Here is an 18605-nt window from a genome sequence, read left to right as displayed (position 1 = left end):
GTGGTAATGGGTACCCATGGTGGACAGTGTTGGCTGGAGCTTCCCGACTAAATCAAGCCTGGAAGCAGGAGCGGCATCCACTTCCAAAATGGCTTGCCTCCGGAAACTCTATGTATGAACAGTGCTCAGGCTGTTCGTTCATAGGGTCGCTATGAGTCGTCTACGACTCAACGGCATTAAACAACAAACAACAACAACAACACATATAGATCATTTACTGTGTTAGTCACTGGGCTAAGTGCCTTCCCAACATGAATTCATTTAGTCTTCATTACCACAAATGAATTCATACATTTCCACCTCATAGAGGAAGACCTGGTTTTAAAGCCAGGTCTATCTGACATTAAAATCTGTGCTCTTAGTCATCTATGTATACTTCCTAAAGGCTTTTTATTTTCTGTACTTCAAAGGATAGAATAACTAAAACAACAAAAAACTCACCATTTAACAATTTATATTTTTGGTTAATTTTCATTCTAAGTCAGAACCATGCCATAGCTCACCCCACAAACGGTTCTCAGATGCTGTTAATCACAAGGGAGGAGACGGCCCATGTTTCCCCCAAGGAGGAGCTGGTGGATTAAAACTGCCAGCCACTGATTCTCTGGTAACTTCTTAACCACTAGGCTACCATGTTACATACCATTGGGTCAGAACCAACTTCTAGATGACCCTCCAGCAGGTTTTCAAAAGCAATTAATTGCACAGGATGAGATGGCCCAACTTTCTTTCACAGAGCAGCTGGTAGTACAGTTCCTCACCATTGGGCCACCAGAGCTCTTTGCTATTAATATGTCCCCTAATCTACTACACATGCCAACCTGCTACAAAATAACCTATAAAATCCTTTCAAGATTCAAAAAAACCTTATGTTCCATGTCATAGAGGGGAAAAAAAAGTTGTCTTACCATCAATAACAAATGCTTCAACATCATCAGCTCCAATCTGAAGTTCTTGCTGCATTGTGTCAAAAGAAAGTTCTTTGTTTTCCACTGCCATTCCCATAAAAGTAAGTAGTCTCATTTTTGCCATATTTTGGTCATGCAGTAGGCCTAAATAACACAGTCGTTAGTCTGAAGAGTATTCATACTAAGGAAAAGAGCTGTACAGTTACAACTGATGTGTGTGCATACTTATATTGTGTAACTTTGACAAAATTCCTTACATTTATAAACTAATGACTTTACAATAAGCTATAAAAGCATGTGTGCATACTTATATTGTGTAACTTTGACAAAATTCCTTACATTTATAAACTAATGACTTTACAATAAGCTATAAAAGCATGTGTGCATACTTATATTGTGTAACTTTGACAAAATTCCTTACATTTATAAACTAATGACTTTACAATAAGCTATAAAAGCATTCAGGATTACTTTTTCAAGAATGACATTTCTGAACTACTACTGCATCCTAGTTATTAGATTAAAAGTCATAAATAGGTTATAAATTACATTTTACGCCCTAAAAACACTGTTTTATATTTAGTACATTTACACATTTTTGGAGTTGAAAAGTACAAAGCATATTTTATATTTAATTGAATTACTTAAAGTTTTTACTAATAGCTCTCACTTAAAATAGGATTTTTTAAGAATCTCCTCTTCTGTGTGAATCTACTGGCAAAACTCAAAGTTTTAAAATATTTTCATATACATTTTCAGTTATGGAAGCATTTTACTTCCCTAAGGTTATTTTGGATTGGACACTTGGAAATCATAACTGCAAAAGCAAATTTCTCACTTAGGCCTTCTTGGTCAGTAATAGAGAATGGTACTAGCTATGGTACTTGTTCTAGTAAGTAAACACAGAAAATGGCAAAAAATAATTCAATGTTCAATTTGCAATATGATGTTATAATAATTTAGATCACAACTCTTAGACCTAGGAGGAGACATAATGAATTACCCATTTCTAAGCTTTCCAAATTACACAACAGATAGTCAAGAACTTTAAAAGTCACAAAGTGTTAGTCTTGGATACAGGCTCATTTGTAAAATAAAGCGACAGAAATATTTACTAATCCTAAACATTCAAGTTGTCACCGAGTCCTAGGAAGAATCAGTATTATAATATGGTTGCTAATTATAAAAAAAGATTTTTTTTAAAAAAATCTAGAATCATTTACTTGTTCCCTTTCTTTGAACTTTCAAGTTCTATAAACTCAACAAATAATTATGCTGTCTTCCAAATGATCCTCAAGTTAGTTTTGTTTATAAGAAAGTTATCTTTCTAAGGACTCCACAAATAAGTTCAAAATTTATAATATTCATATGGAAGACTAGAGAAGCCCATTATGATAGGGCATAATTGCCTGTTAATTAGCTTTAATTACGATGCAGACTTCCTATTTGGCACAGATTCAACAAAAACACAATCATCATAACTCAAGTGAATTAGGTACACAAGTTAGTATAGCTAACTGGGTTTAATGGAAATCTACAAGCATCAAGAAATCAATTAGCACACGTTTACCCTAATTAACAAATGCAAATTAGATGCTGATTGACTTTCTCAAGCAAGAAGGTAGCAACTGGACAACATCAGATTAAATGTGGACATGTTAGGGCAATTTAGCTGACACAAGATAATGCTACTATTGGCCCAAGTTGTCAGTGTTAATAAAAACAAACTGTAACAACTGATGCCACCTGTAGCCTCTAGACAGTTATAACCAAAGAACTTCAGCTACACTCAAGTACTTACTAAATCTAATACCAAAAAACACACCACCTAATAGTTTTCCAAAAGCACAGCACTGAAAGAATTTGCTAATAAAAGCTTGCTAATCTAGGGAATTTGCATAAATGGCCAAGAAATAAAAACACAATTTGATTTTCAGATGGCACAGTAAGATATGCTGTGATTTTATTTCCTATGGTAGAAATAAGTACTAAAGATATGTGGACAAACACATATAAACACAAGAAAGTTCCTTAATATTCCAATTGTATGATAAAATGACAAATCATTTAATGATTAAATCTATTTTACTATTACTCTTATGTAGTTACCTTTTCTTAAACCAATTTATTAGAAGAGCAAAGATTATTTTTCTAATGAATCACATAAAATATTTATCTTCCATATGGAAATAGACTCATAAAAGCATTTCAAATTATGTCTACACTCACTAAAAGAACCAAATTTATTAGGACTCATGCATTAAAAATTCAAACTATTAAGCCAGAGTTGTGTAGAAAGCTGTACTTTTCACAAAACTACACTACCTGCAATGATGAACTCACTGTTCAGAGTTCTATTACAATTTTAAAGTTATTAAAAAAAAAAAATCCAATTTTATGGAAACATTTATTCATTACTAATATGTCAAAACTGTAATGCAGTAATAAAAAAATGTGCATCATTGAACAATTTCTGCATTGTCACTGACCCTTGTCTTAAAATGCTGCAATATAGAAAACGCAATTTTAATGTATGCAATAGCTTATGAACCAGTGCTCCTTTGAAACAGTCAATTACACATCAATGGGGGAGTGTCAAAGTGTTAATTACTACTCCTTTTCCCTTAGTGCGTAAATAAAGAGGTTGCTGACATTAACATTCCATCACACAGCTTCATGCCACAGAACAAATTAACTGGGACAGAATGTGGTTTTCTAGGTCTGCTGCTCCTGGTAAAGCATTCTACACACTTTTATGTTCATATATCAGTTCTTTCAAATGCCCTATTATGTTCAGAAAAATTCCATCTTTTTCAAGTTCTACGGCCACACAAAATTTACTGGCTACAGAAATTTTTCGCTATCAAATCAAAGATTAATAATACAATCAGAGATTACTGCCTTCACCTACCTCTTAAGCAACCAGTAGACTTAACTTATGCAACTTTAACCTCTAATGCATTTTATTTATTGCTTATTGGTAAAACAAAGAATTCTGTTGCAGAGCTGTTGACTTCACTGTTACAAATGAGCCGTTTTGGAACACTTCATGCTGTTCAAAATGCTGATTTTTTTCCAAGTTTTTTCTTTTTAATGTCACTATGTAAAATCATGCCCCAGAGGCAATTAAAATTTTCTAAAATTTACTCAATGAAGATTTTATTCACTTTAATAAACATTTACCAAGCTTTATGGGGAGCTCTGATGCACCAGAGAAGAAAATTCAAAGATCAGGTTATAAAACCAAGGGTTTATTTTTCTATGCTGTCTTCAACAAATCATTACTTGTGATAGAAACTATCACTTAAAATCACATCATCTGAATTTCTAATTCATACTACAGCTTCATAAAACATTCTTAGAATGCTACATAATTCAATAATTTGTTCAATTAAAGGGGATACTCAGTTTTAAATCAGTGCTAGGGAGGAACAATATCCATTACAATTATGTGATGACAGCTTTAACTCTTTCAAGACTAATTTTCTGTTGAAACCATGTGTTTCCAGGAAAGATTGTCATTGATTACCTTGAGTCCAGCATGACTCATAGTGACCCTATGAACAAAAGGCCTGAAGCCAAAGATAAGCATTCTTAATGAAATGGGGGACAAGATTTAGATAATATGAATATTTATACAATTACTGGGGCATATGTTTTGAAAGGTCCCTGTGCTGGGGTGAGTGGGATAAGGTCTGTTTCTTCAGATTCAGTTAAACAGGCTACCTACCAAGTGACAGTACACACTAGAAGTGGGATAAACCTCTGTAAACCTATAGTGGAAAATAAAGGTGGGCACCTTGATAGCCCTTAACTCATGAAGAGGTTAAAAACGAGGACAACAAATAAAAATAAAGCTTAAAATTAAGTATACATCTGCAATTACTACAGATCTAAAAAATAAAGTATTCTACTAAGAAACATTTTTTAACTGGTGTTCAGCTTAATGTCTTTTATTTTGGAATTTCATCAGCTCTTAAAATATTTCAAAGTTAATGAATCTTTTAATCCCTACTTCTCTACCTTCCAAAGGAAAAATTTTCAAACTTACCAAGTGAATCAATGAAGTCTTTATTATTCTGATAAAACTTTACATATGATGCCAATTTAGCACTCACAAAAATGGTTAAAAGCTATAACGATAAACACATAAGATAGTATCAATACAGAATCATGATTCATACTTAAGATATGACACTGATTCTTGACATTTGTGCAGAACACAGAAAGAATATACCTCATCAGATCATCCATAAACACAAATAACCAGTAAATTCCGTGAACTCCAAATTGTCTACCCTGAAAAAGTGTTAATAGCAGTATTCTAATGGAAAAGAATGAAAAATATTTGCACTTTAAGTATGCTCATGTGTGTGTTCTTTTTGGTGAAAAATATTTGTATTTAGAATTAGCTAGCTGAACTCAGTTTAGATGATCCCAATTTTGTTGGCAACATCCAAAGCATTACAGTCAAGAGCAAGTCGAACATTAGGCCTAATCAAGGTGCTGCTGTTGGCCTTGGCTACATCAATGCCATAAAACCTCTGTATAGCTCATCTAATTTGGTGCTTGTTGGCCTTGACATCAGTGAACACAAGTGTATTGTTCTATCTTCTTCATGGCTGACCTTGTGCTAGTCAGGAAACTTGATGGTGGCATAGCTGTTAATCTTATTTCTCCCGGGTGGTGCTCTTCCAGGGGTATCTGGGCTGCCTCTGGAGTCTCAGGGTCTTTGGCCACTGAAGGGTGGGTGATGTGCAGATCTTCAGTTTTCTGTGGCCGTGGATATCCTTCAGGATTGCCTTCTTGCTCTTTAATGACTGCTTTGCTTCCGTTTTGGGAGGGGCAAGAGCTTCCTTCTTCAATTTCAGTGCTCTCTACCATCTCTGTAAAATTGTTAATGTATTTTTTAACAGCTTTATCTTCCTCATTGGTACTATTACTATTGTTTGGTGCAATACTGGGTTCTTACTCATAGCAGCCTGACCTACAACAGAAACTACGCAGTCCTGTACCTGCCTCAAAATCATTTCTATGCTGAGCTGTTGCTGCAGTCACTGTGTCAACATCTGATTAGGTTCTGTACTTTACCAAGCACATCTTTTTCCAAGGACTGGCCTCTCTTGATAACATGACAAAAGCATGTGAGAAAAATTCTCACCATCTCTGCTTCTAAGGTGTACTCTGGCTTCACATTTTCCAAGATGTGCAGCATCACAATTAAAAGGCATTAGCATTTATACCTATATGAGGTGATTGAAAGTATCATGGTTTAAATCAGGTGTACCTTACACCTCAAGGGACAGCCTTGCTTTGTCACATTAAACAGTCTTTTCTGCACTTATGTTGGTCTAGTTAGTTGTAGAATCGTTGCTTTCTTTACATATGGCTATAGTGGCTAATTTTCACCAGTAATAAGAACTGTTTCAGATTGTCTTTGTTCTCAACAATTAAGATTGTGTCAACTGCATATTACAGATTGTTTAGAAGTCTTCCTGCATTCCTGAAATTGAGTCCTTTATATAACTCACTTTCTGGGATTATTTGCTCAGCATACAGATGTAATATTTTTAGGTAACATCAAGGTCACAGATGAATAGGTATGGTGAAAAAATCTTGGACACACACTTTTCCTCATTTTAAACTATGCAGTATTCCATTTGAATGACTGTTGGCCTGTGGGCATGTGCCATATAAACATGAAATAAGTGTTGTAGAATTCCCATTCTCTGCAATGTTATCCATGAATTGTTATAATCCATACAAATGCCTGCCTGACCCATAAATATTGAGAGAAGTTGGTCTTAAACTTTTAAGTTCTGTTCCTGAGATAAAAAGAAAAAAACAATTCTTCACTTTCCAGATTTCTCTAGTAATAATGTCCACTAATGTGCCTTTGAGTTGTGGTGCTGGAAAAGTCTTGAACATACCATGGTCCATTGAGGAAACAAATAGTTCTGTCATGGAGAGGGTGAAACCAAGATTCTCCTTGGAGGCTAGGATTCTGAAGTTCCATCTCACATACATTGGGCACATGCCTAGAAGGGACCCGTCCTTGGAGAAGGACATCACGCTTAGAAAAGTGAAGGGACAGCACAGGAGAGAAAGAACTCAGATGAGATAGACTGATACTTGGATAACGGGGGTAGGTGTGTCAAAATCAGTGAGACTGGCTCAGGACAGGGCAGCCTTCAGTGCTGCTGTACATCTGGTTGCTATGAGTTGCAGGTGACCAGATGGCACAAAACAATAACAATGTTTATTAAAAAAAGAAAAAGAATAGTTGTTCAATATGCAAGATTCAAGAAAAATCTCTTTTACATTAAAAAGATAAAAGCACTCACATCATGAATGAGTTCGCCTTCCAAAAACTTCACTGGTTTTAAAGTTAGAAGGTGGTCAAAGAGGAATGCATTTGGATCTTTCAATGCTCGAACAATACACCTTGGAATAAAAAACAAAGACTTGCTCAGTCTTTTGAAATTTCGGTACTTTTCACAGGTCACAAATATATTTAATACTATAAAATTTCGATATATGGAATGAGTGTGTTTGAGACAGCAAGGCTGGCACAGGATAGAATGGCATTTAGGGCTCTTGTACATAGGGTCACTATGAGTTGCAAGCGACTCAATGGCACATAACAACAAACAACAACAAGGTAAAAGGTAAAGTTTAAACAGTCTATAATATGTGTTTGTTTTTACAAAATGAAATAAAATTATAGGCAAAACATAGCCGAAGTACCCAACAGAAATATAATAGATATAATAAATAAATATAATAACTAGATATAATAAATATAATAGCTATAATAAAATATAATAGCAAACAGCAGCAGCATCTTACTATAAGCTACTAAATATACTTTACATGCACTGACATTACATCCTCACAACCATAGTAAAGCATATTACTGTCACCCCAATTTTATCAGTGACGAAATAGGCTCAAGGAAGACAAATTGCTCAATAGTAAATGTAATCAAATAGCAGAGAAAGGATCTGAATGTAGGCAATCTTGACTTCAGAATCAAAGAGTTTTACCATGTATATCCTTGTAACTTACTATCATCCTACTTCCAGAGATTTAAAAATAGGTTTCTTACAGTTAGTAAACAGACCTAGAATATCAAAAGCCTTTATTCTTACTAGCAATAGGCTCATTTTAGCAAAGCACCCTTTTTTCACTAATGTAATATAATTTTTAAGGTGAAAATGGATACAAGATTTGGGTCTAGTCCTCAAATTAGAATTCTCACCCCCTAATGCACCAAATAACAACTTCCATGTGGTTATTTCACATACAGGAGCCCTAGTGGCATAGTGTGCTACATGTTGACTGCCAATGGAAAGGTCAGCAGTTCAAATTCACCAGCCATTCTATGGGAGAAAAATGAAGCAGTCTGCTCCCATCATGATTTTTAGTCTGAGGGAGCTCTGGTGGCCTAGTGGCAAGAAGCTGTGCTGCAATCCTGAAGGCACACGGTTTGAATAAACCAGATGCTCCGCTGGAGAAGGAGAGGCCATCTCCGCCTGGCCAACTTGATGGCACACAACAAGGAAAAAAATGGGAGGTTGCTATGAGTCAAAGTCAAGGAAGGTTTGGATTATTTCACATGCAATCTATATTTCTTCAACACTTTCATCTACCAAATCTAGAATTTAGTATCCACATTAGAATCACTATGATGTACATGTCATCATATGGCTTTGCATTTACCAGGAAGACTAGAGTGCATCTAGTTTTAGACCCCAACAAAGTGAACATGGCAATTACGAAGTCACATACATTTTTTTGTTTTCTGGTGTATATAAGAGTTAAGTTTACACTGTAGCACTGTCTACTAAGCATACAACAGCACCATGAAAAGGTTTAAATATCCCAAAAATTACCAAAAAATAACTGATGGTGAATACATGCTGTTGGGAAAATGTCACTAGATTGCCACATATTATCAATCTGTAAAAATCACAGTAATGCAAAGTACAAAGCAGACTAAAACAAGGCATGCGTATATTGTTACAAACAATTACAATAGCAGACCTATTCACTGTGGTCAGTTCTTCTAAGAGTTTAATATTACCTGTGGGCATCAACTCTAGCCTGAGAAGCATTATCCTCCGTGTAACTGCCCAGCAATTCTACCATGACCTTTGAAGCAGCATCACTAAAAAAAAAAAGAAGTACTGCTTTAGAAATTTCAAAGATATCTTACTACTATTGATTCATGTAAAAATTTTTAGTAGGTTCCAGGTACTGTTCTGATCAAATGGGTTGACTTGAGAGGCACAGTCTCTGTTTATGGAACAAGTCAGAGCAGACTTGTATTTTAGAAGGCAAGGCAGATAATTAACAATTTCTTAAGTCTTGAAAAAAACAGACAGTATGAAGTAATAAACAAAGGCAGGAAAAAAAGGGCTACTGAAGAGAAAACCTCTTTTTGGAGAGAAAAATATATAAATTTAGACTTTAAGGATATAAAGTAATAACCATCAAAAGATGTAGGCGTGTAAGGTGGGGGCTGAATGATTTCCAGGCAGAGGAAAGAAACATATAATGGCCCCAGATGGAGAAAAGATCTGTGTATTCTCGAAGTCAGGACAATATGGCTGTTTTTGGAGCTTCCTTCCAAAAATTTAAATTAATCTAACAAATATCTCCATCCAATTAATTTATCCTTAAATTATGTGCATGACCAATTTAAGCTGCAGTTAAAATGGCAAAGTAATTAAGTGTACTAATTTAATTGAACTTTTAGAAAATGTTCATCCTCATTTTTCATTTCTTTCTTCAAACTGATGAATTTTTAGCCAGTTATAGAACGTATTATTTCCATAAAAAAAAAAACAACTAAAACTAAAAAACCAAAACCAACAACCCATAAAACCAAAAAACCCACAACACCAAAACACAATGGAATCCAATCTATTAGAAGGGCTGGTACCATTCCTTTTTTAGAAGTTAAATGGTATTTTAAAACTTTCCTCCAATCTAAAGTTAACCTGGTATATAAATGTAATTACGAGAATGGTTCAGTGGTAAAACACCTTAGACACAGTGATAAAAGAATTTATAAACAAATTTGAAAAATGTGTGACTCACTGTTATTTACCTTGTGCCACACTGCCAACACTGGCACATTCGATTATCCAGTTTTAGCAACCGCAGTGCACCTCAATCTGGTTTATCAGTGAAAGAAATCTTTTAATGTATAGAGCAGAATACCCAATATTTAAGGGTTTAAGAAAATGTTAACCAGCATTACCCTTAGAGAACTCTGGTGGCCTAGTAAGGAATTGTGCTGGCAAACCAAAGGTAAGCAGTTTGAATCCACCAGTTGCTCCTTGTGAGAAAAATGTCCAATCTTCTCTCTTGTGGTTTACAGCCTCTGAAAACTAGCTGGAGGCTCAGCTATAAGCCAGTTAGTCGAATGCAATGAGAACGTTATCCTTAAAGTACACCACACCAAACGGGTGTGTGTATGTGTTTTCTAAAACAGCCACCCAAATCTCAAGAGTTCTATAATTTAGAATAAAAAATTTTTTGTTTATAAAGGGGGAGGAAAAAATATCCTCTTAATATTTAAATAAGGACAGTGATAAGAAATTTAAAGTAGTGATAATTAAATAATCATCTCTATCATCCCTACGGGGTGGGAGTCATTAATTTCATGATGATTATGTGCCAGATATCTTAAGGATACAATGGTGGCACGCTTCTTTTGCAGCAGAGTCTAAAACCTCAATTTTACAAAATGTATTGAGTGCTATGACAAAAGTAGAAGGTGCTATTGAAGAAGAGAGACCCACACAGATCATTTCAGCTCACTAATGTTGGGGAAACTGACCTTCAAGGATTCTTCCGTTTTTGACAAGTTCCAATTATCCTATACTCATACTTAGAGCCATTCTGTTCTGATTAATAATCAATGTTTGCAGCTGTTTCCTCATTTTGCATAGTGTCACATCAACAAATAAAGGTCCTGAAAACTTTTCTTTATCCAGCTCATTAAGAGACTATTCTTCCTAAGTTGTAATCTTTCCAACTGGAATGGCTGTATACTAGACAATGTTTTACTATACGAAAGGTCTTCCCTAGACAATTACTTTAGAAGTAGATCACCAGACCTGCTCACTGCAAAAGTTCTCTTTACAGTGTTAAAAATGTAAAAATGCCACTTTGAGGCCTAAGGTGCACTTGATCCAAACCAAGGTATTTTCAAACACCTCATGTGCGTGTGACAGCTAGACAATGAAGAGGAAAGAAGTGATGCTTCTGAATTGTGGTGCTGGCACAATTCAATATTCAACAGAATACAGAATATATCCTGAACTGTCAGACCAACAAATCTCTTTTTGAAAAAAATACAGCCAGAATGCTCCTTAAGAATGGCAAGACTGTCTCATATATTTTAAACATGATTCAGCAGAGTCCAATCTCTGAATAGGACATCATGCTTGAAAGAGGCAGAGAGAAAAAGAGGAAGACCTTCCATGGGACAGACTGACACAGCTGCTGCAACAATGTGCTCAAACACAGCGATGACTGTGAGGGTGGTGTGGGACTGGGCAGGGTCATGTTCAGTATCTGTGAGTCTGAGTCAGATCTGACTCAATGGCAGTTAGCAAAAACTGTAGTTTCATCTCGATGGCATTGTTTAGGTAAAGTATTTTCTGCTAACTTTGACTGGTAGATTCTCATTATTATTAAACAAAAGAGACAGTACTATGCTGTACTAAGACATCAAGCAGGTTTGGAATTAGCCGTTACATCTGTTTATAACAGAACTTGCAGGGGAGCTCTGGTGGCCTAGTGGTAAGGAGCTGCAACTACAATCCCAGAGGCGCACAGTTCGAATCCACCAGATGCTCTGCCGGGGAAGGAGGGACAATCTCCTCCTGTACCAGTCAGATCTGATTTGACAGTACACTCACACAAAAACAATAAAATTTAAAACAAAACAAAACAAAAACAAAACTTGCTGCTTTAAAAAAGTATAAAGATGTGAGGAAACCATTTTAAGTGAAATGTACAGAAACAGACTTATAGCATTTGTTAATTAAATTAAAGCAGAGGAAATTAATTTACCCTACTTGTCCCTGTCAAATTATATCGCCTGTTAAATTTTTAGTTCATTAATTCTAAATACCTTTTCTTACAATCCACAAGTGCCTCATAAAGTAGCCTTAAAAGAGTGTGCTTTTTCTCGGTGGTGAGGTTCCAGTCAGAAATCCATTTTCTAACCTACAATGGAATTGAGAAAAGAAAATTTAGCCAAGAGTTGAGTAAATATTTCCCCAACATTTAAGATATCGTATTTTATTTTAGCTATAAAGTAAAACTCCGTTTCTTATAACAAATATTCTATCAAGTAACTCACCTGATCCAGCTCAGTTGGGATGTACTGGATGGCTCCACAAGATGCTGCCACTTTAATGAGGCTACAGTACACGGTGTATCTTACAGGAGTGTTCTTATCCATCCCATGGAAAAGGTTGCTGAGCCTGATTAAAAAAACAGAACTATGTTTGAGACCAGTCTTGGAGGGTTAACAGAGAACTGAGGAGGAGAAGAGTAAAATAAAGAAGATATTTTGCAAAGGAAAAAAAAATCAAAATGGTACATACATACATAGTATAGTACTCCAGTACTATATATATATAGAGCATATAGTACTCCAGTAGTCTTACTCAAGCTTACCATTAAGCACACACATTCACAGAACAGTAGAAGTGGTGCTCTAGTGGCAGAGTGGTTAAAGCTTTCAACTACCAACCTAAAGGTCAGCCATTCAAACTCACCAAATGCATCGTGTAAAAGATGTGGCCATTTACTTCTATAAGGTGGCAAGATTACTAACCACTAACATTTATAAAGCAATTCTTTTCTCTCCACACTAAATCATTTAGCCCTCACAACAAACCTGAGGTAGGCACTAAAAATAATTTGTGTTGTATGGAGGAACTAGGGCAGAGAAGTTAAATGCAACACAACTAATAAAAGTCACAGCTGAAAGCCAAATTCCAGAACTACTGTTCCCACCTTTAATATCCAAACCAAACCCATTATCAGAGAGTTGATTCTGACTCATAGCAACCCTACAAGGCAGAGTAGAACTGCTCTAAAGGGTTTCCAGGGTTGTAAATCCTTATAGAAGTAAATGGCCACATCTTTTACACGATGCATTTGGTGAGTTTGAATGGCTGACCTTTAGGTTGGTAGTTGAAAGCTTTAACCACTCTGCCACTAGAGCACTTCCATTAAGTAACAGTGGTATGACAATATCTCTTTGAAAAACTTAGCCTCTTTTAGTTCTTAACTTACAACTGCAGCCTCAGAGATGGGCGTTCACCTTCCCGAAATTTGACTAGCTTTTCACATAAGCTTTCAATCAGAGCTTCTTGTTTGTCTGGTTCCAGGATCAAGAGGAGGGACACCACGCTGTTCATCACACTTTCAACATCTGTACACACATCAATAATAAAGTCAACAATGATGCTACAGTAGTAGATGTTTCTGGATCAGGATGTACTTCAAATGTTTTAATACAATGAGAATCAGTGCCATAGACTTAAAGAAGACAGATCTTTTTTCCAGAAGGTAGCAAAAATATTTTATGAATTTAAACTAAACCAACTCAATTCATTGTTGTTGAGTCAGAACGAACTCACAGCTGACCCTCCCTCCAGTAGGTTTTGAGATTGTAAATTGCACAGGATATTGTCTATCTTCCTCCCTCAGAGCAGCTGGTAGATTCAAACTGCCAGAGAGGCAACACCAGCACAGCAACTCCCTATAGACTATATGACCAGAGCTCTCACGCTCTCACTCATTGCCCTTGAGTTGGAACAGACTCAGAGCTGACCCTCCAGCAGGTTTTCAGAGGATGTAAATCACACAGGAGGAAATGGCCCATCTTTCTCCTGTGGAGCAGCTGGTGGATTCAAACAGTTTACCTTGGAGCTAGCAGTGTAATGCCTTAAGGACTAGGCTACCAGGGCTCCACAACTAGCTAGCGCTGTTAAATAGTTGACAGTCAAAAAGCAATTTGTGTACCTTTACTGAAGAGAAAGAAAACTGTTACCCAGGATTTGGGTCTATTATAGTAGGTAGCTAATAAAAGTAACACTGCCAAAAATGTCTCATAGTACACATACTTTAAAATTTGGTGGGCAAGGAATCATGGAGAGACTACTGGCTAGGATTCTTTCCCAAATAAGAAAAATGTGTACATATCCATAATGCCTTTCTGAGTCCTTATAAGTAGATTTTAGGTAATATCTAATCTATGCATTATGAAAATGAAGAGTTGTTTCCCTTGAGTTAATTTTAAAATTATCAGCATAAAGTCGAAAAACCTTAAATCTCAAACACAAAACATAAATGAATAGGTCACAAGAAAACAGAAAGGTGTTTACTTAATTAGAAATATTACCAAAAAATAAAAACAAACCTTTATCATCCTCTTTCAGACATACATCACAGGCTTCAATAATTTGAGCCAAATCTATATGAAGTCCACCTTCTGAGTTTTCTTCTGAAATTTCAGCCCCTTTAGATTTTAGGTAAGCTCGAAGTTCAGCAGCCTGTTGAGTCAAACAGGGATGCCATTTAACTCCCAAAGTGACTATGAATGACAATATTAAGACCTCAAACCACTTTTTCAGGCAGGTGGCAGGCATAAAGTATTATATTTAACAATTACTGAGAAGTTATGTTGAAGTGCTCCACTCCAAAAAAATTGATGACAAGACACCAAAGTAAAAGTGTAAATTCTTTCACAGGGCTCAGTGGCTCCACAGACACATCACAGCCCTTGAGGATTACCTGCAGCATCTCTCACATCACCTGTATTCTGCCATTCCAAAATAACCAAAAGGTTTACTGGGGAGTTACAGAAAGGAAAAGAGATCTGACATGATAAAAATTTTATCTGTAAAAAATGCCTTGAAGGTAATATTCTAACCAACTGGATCTACTCTGTAATGCATCTTTTACTGGCCGGTTTCATGTACTGTGGCATGGTTGTGGTATACTGTCGAGTTTGAATTAAAGCACAGTAACACTCGAGAGGGTTGAGGCAATAAATCACATGAGACAAAACTGCCCATCTTTCTCCCATGGAACTTGATGGATTTAAACTGTTTATCTTTGCCCTGGCAGTGCAATTCCTTACAACTGAGCCACCAGAGATAGGGGGAAAACAAAATAAGTCTAGGGCAGGGATAACCTTATATAAAGATGAAGCTGGCAGAATCTCCGTCATACATTCTTCTATCCCCTCAAATCAGAGGGTCACAGCCTTAGAAACAGTGGGACAGAAAATATTCTTAAAAAAGGGAAAACCTAGAGGTTAGAGAAAGAAAAACAATTCATTCAAAGAATGAGGATAAAAAAAGTTTTACAACTTCTACTCTACTGCTATATAGAAGATTTAATACATGTTGGGTGTTTGGCTTTTTTTCTTTTTCTTTTGAGGGCTTAATATTTATGGCAACCCAACATAATACTATAGCTTTTAAGGAATAAAATGAAGAACTGACACAAATAGATGAAAAGATAATCATGAGTAAATACAGAAGGATCACAATTTCTACATCGAACAATATTTTTAAGGCTATCAAGATTTTGAGATCCCAAAATGTCGGGATACTTTAGAGTCATTTCACACACTTTGCATTATAAACAAGATTTCAAAAAGACAACAGCCGACCTATCACAAAACACAAAAATACACTGGCAAGCATGTTTCTCTGAGGGAAACATATACTAAGGTCCAGTGAAGAAAAAGGCAACAGAGTGTCATCTAACAACTATTCCATAAAAACTATCTTAGCTGTCATCTTGCTGGCTTCAGACTCACAGCTGAGGGTGAAAAATAGCACCTCCAATTCTAGATGTTACCTTAGATGTTCTCCTCTATGAAGTCAAATCTCCACGTTTGATGTGTTTATGTGCTATCGAGTAGGAACTCACTTATAACTGACCCTCTTGTGGGTTTTCAGAGGCAAAAATGGCACAAGGAGATTGCCCATAATCTTTCTCCCATGGAGCAGCTGGTGGATTCGAACTGCACGCCTCTGAGTAGGCAGCACAATTTTATCACTACACTACCAGATCCTAGCAAGAAATCCAAAACAACACTTGCGACTTGAATGAAATATAACTTTCAGTTCTTCGAAATTAAATTCAAGAATACCATTTCATATTCTACTTTTTCCAACCAAAATGAAACACTGGTTACGGAGCAAGCCAGAGAGCAAACAGAAAACCGAGACACAGGATAGACAAGTTATGACATTACTAAAACAAAATCATCAGATTTCTTTCTTACAAAAGAGTTTGTAACGTTTTCCAGTTACTTAACAGCCCTCACTTTTGCACAAGTGACTGAGATAAAACCACCTGATCTTCAATATAAAACTACTTTTCCCTAGACTACGACGCCGTGACCTCCCATTCCCATTAGAGGGAGGGCAGCAGGTCGCATCCCACCATCAAAATTACTTTAGGCCAAAAAAGTCCTACGCTGGCCAAGAAAACTGGGAGTAGAGACTCGGACCCCACACTGGGGCCACTGGCCAATGCTCTGGCGCGAATTCAGCGCAAGATTGTTGGCCTCTGCCCGCGACTCGGTGGAGAGCCACAGGTCTCTGCCCGGGTACCCGCCCCGCGCAGTCGAGTTCCGTCCGGCCCAAACTCAGCGGCGGGCGGGCCATCGAGCAGTCCAGAATCACCCCTTGCCCCACTCTGGCCGTGACCGCCGTCCGGGAGCACACCTGATCTTCCTCACTGATATCGATGAAGGCCGGGACGCTCATGGCGAAGACCCGGGTGCGGTGGACAGACCACTCCAGAGCACACCGACCGGAAAGGAAAGAAGAGATGCGTGGTGGCGTCTCACAACCACTTCCAGGTCGCGTCGCGCAGCTCGCGGTTGGTGCGATTGCCCGGACGGAAAGCCACGCGAGCCAATCCCAGGACGCTGTTCTCCGCGGCTGCCTGCCGCTTCAGAGAGACGGGTCTAAGAGGGCGTGCGCTGCCGGGTCACCGCGTAGCTCTGCATGTCCACGCTCTTGCTCCTTGAGTCTGTTGACCTGCTCCGCTATGTATTACCTTTCCCAAGTGCGCTTTCCATAGCACGTCTTATCAGGGAAAACTTTAAGCATGTTCAGTTAACAACATCAAAAATACGTGTGATCAGAACGTATCTGAGTTCACTTGGAATCTTGTCCTTTTCTGGGAACTCACCCTGCTCTTCAGAAGCGCCTCGAACCCTGCTTGCCCTTTAACCATCTCTTGACCGTTCAGAGAGGTTTAGAAGTTTTTAGCAGTTATTGCTGAGCTCAGTTTCTTTTTCGAGTTATAATTCATTCCGCCTTTCAGCCTTTATTCAAAGACCAGATGACAGGCAATTTCCCTGTATTGTTGTTATGTGCTATCGATTCGCTTGAGACACATAGCGATACTATGTCCAACAGCCCTCAACCCTGCTCTATACTGTGCCAATCGCAGTCTCTGGCACACGTAATCTCATTACCTCAGTCACTGAATCAATCCTCATCGAGGGTCTTCATCTCTTGTGCTATCCCTCCACTCTCCCAAACATGATGTTGCTCTCCAAAGACTGGTCCCTTCTTGCAACATGTCCGAAGTATTTCAGAAGCTTCAGAATCCTTGCCTCCAAGGAGCAGCTTCGTTTCACCCTCTCTAGGATGAACCTCTTCTTGCTCTCCATGATATATTCAATACTCTTACCAGGTCTAGAGGACGCATCACCCTCTCCTGGGAAACTATCCTCTTGTGACAGCAGTGTGCTGCAAATAAGCCACAAGAAGTCAGTCCTGAAGCAGAAGTTCAAGGCAAAGGACTTTTCCTCAGAACCATCTGAGATAGGAAGCCTACCTAATATTTGGACTCAAAGACTCCTAAACTCAAGACATACTAGCTGCAGCATATGAGACTGGCAACAGCACGAGCATTCAGAATCACAGAACCCAGAAGGCTTGAGACCAAAGTCATGATATCAAGGGCTGGGTAGGGGGGTAGAAGTATTGAATGGAGTAGGCAGGAGTGAAAGGGGATGCTGGTGGAGTGGGAAAAGGTCAGGTAGCAACATGGAATCTGTTGATTGCGTCTATAATTGAGGAAATGTCTTACATCTGCTTCTTTCTGTAAAATGCTTGTCTGTCAGATACTGTTCTAAATCTGAGCATTTGGATTAAGACAGACTAGGAAGGAGGACTGGCCATCCACTTCTGAAATGACAGACCTTTGAAAACCCTTCCCCCAGCAACATAAATTTACTTTCTTTATAAATTTGGCCATTACAATAATTTTGCCTCTGGTTTCTTTTATTTATTATTATATTTTCACAGATCATCTAAGTTGTTATGTGCCATCGAGTCACCTGTGACTCATAGCGACCCTATGCACAATAGCTCTGAACTTTGCCTTATCTTGAGCCAATCTTGATGCTGCACTCTTCCTTCTTGGGTCAGATGGCTGACTCTCCTATGTGTTATGTGATCAGAACTCATATGTGTTCACTTTTGTACATACCCCCATATAAGTGGGGATAGGTGTGTACAAAAGTGAACAGGAGGCTGTTGTGTGAACAGAGCAAGCAAACACTCCGTGGCTTAAAATTGAGAAGGGAGTACATCAGTGTTATTTTCTCTATGTATACCTATT

At 37.6% G+C, this 18605-nt stretch overlaps 1 protein-coding gene across 1 annotated transcript in view; it reads right to left on the bottom strand.

The window, feature by feature from the left end:
- The window catches only part of EIF3M (eukaryotic translation initiation factor 3, subunit M), a 19116-nt gene extending 2333 nt beyond the window's left edge, over positions 1 to 16783 (bottom strand). Inside the window, exons 1-9 of the mRNA XM_006883733.1 lie at positions 16691 to 16783; positions 14365 to 14497; positions 13236 to 13374; positions 12292 to 12415; positions 12061 to 12155; positions 8995 to 9078; positions 7253 to 7352; positions 4960 to 5041; positions 909 to 1052 (exon numbers count right to left, since the gene is read on the bottom strand). Of these exons, the coding sequence (XP_006883795.1) occupies positions 909 to 1052; positions 4960 to 5041; positions 7253 to 7352; positions 8995 to 9078; positions 12061 to 12155; positions 12292 to 12415; positions 13236 to 13374; positions 14365 to 14497; positions 16691 to 16732 (943 nt within the window). The 5' untranslated portion in view covers positions 16733 to 16783. The remainder of the gene's footprint in view (positions 1 to 908; positions 1053 to 4959; positions 5042 to 7252; positions 7353 to 8994; positions 9079 to 12060; positions 12156 to 12291; positions 12416 to 13235; positions 13375 to 14364; positions 14498 to 16690) is intronic.
- Between the last annotated feature and the right edge of the window lie 1822 nt (positions 16784 to 18605).

Source organism: Elephantulus edwardii, unplaced genomic scaffold (genome assembly GCF_000299155.1).
Source record: "Elephantulus edwardii isolate Elephantulus edwardi_28Jun2011 unplaced genomic scaffold, EleEdw1.0 scaffold00029, whole genome shotgun sequence".
Lineage (NCBI taxonomy): Eukaryota > Metazoa > Chordata > Mammalia > Macroscelidea > Macroscelididae > Elephantulus > Elephantulus edwardii.
The sequence above is the reverse complement of the archived record's forward strand: the minus strand, read 5'-3'. Positions and strand labels throughout refer to the sequence as shown.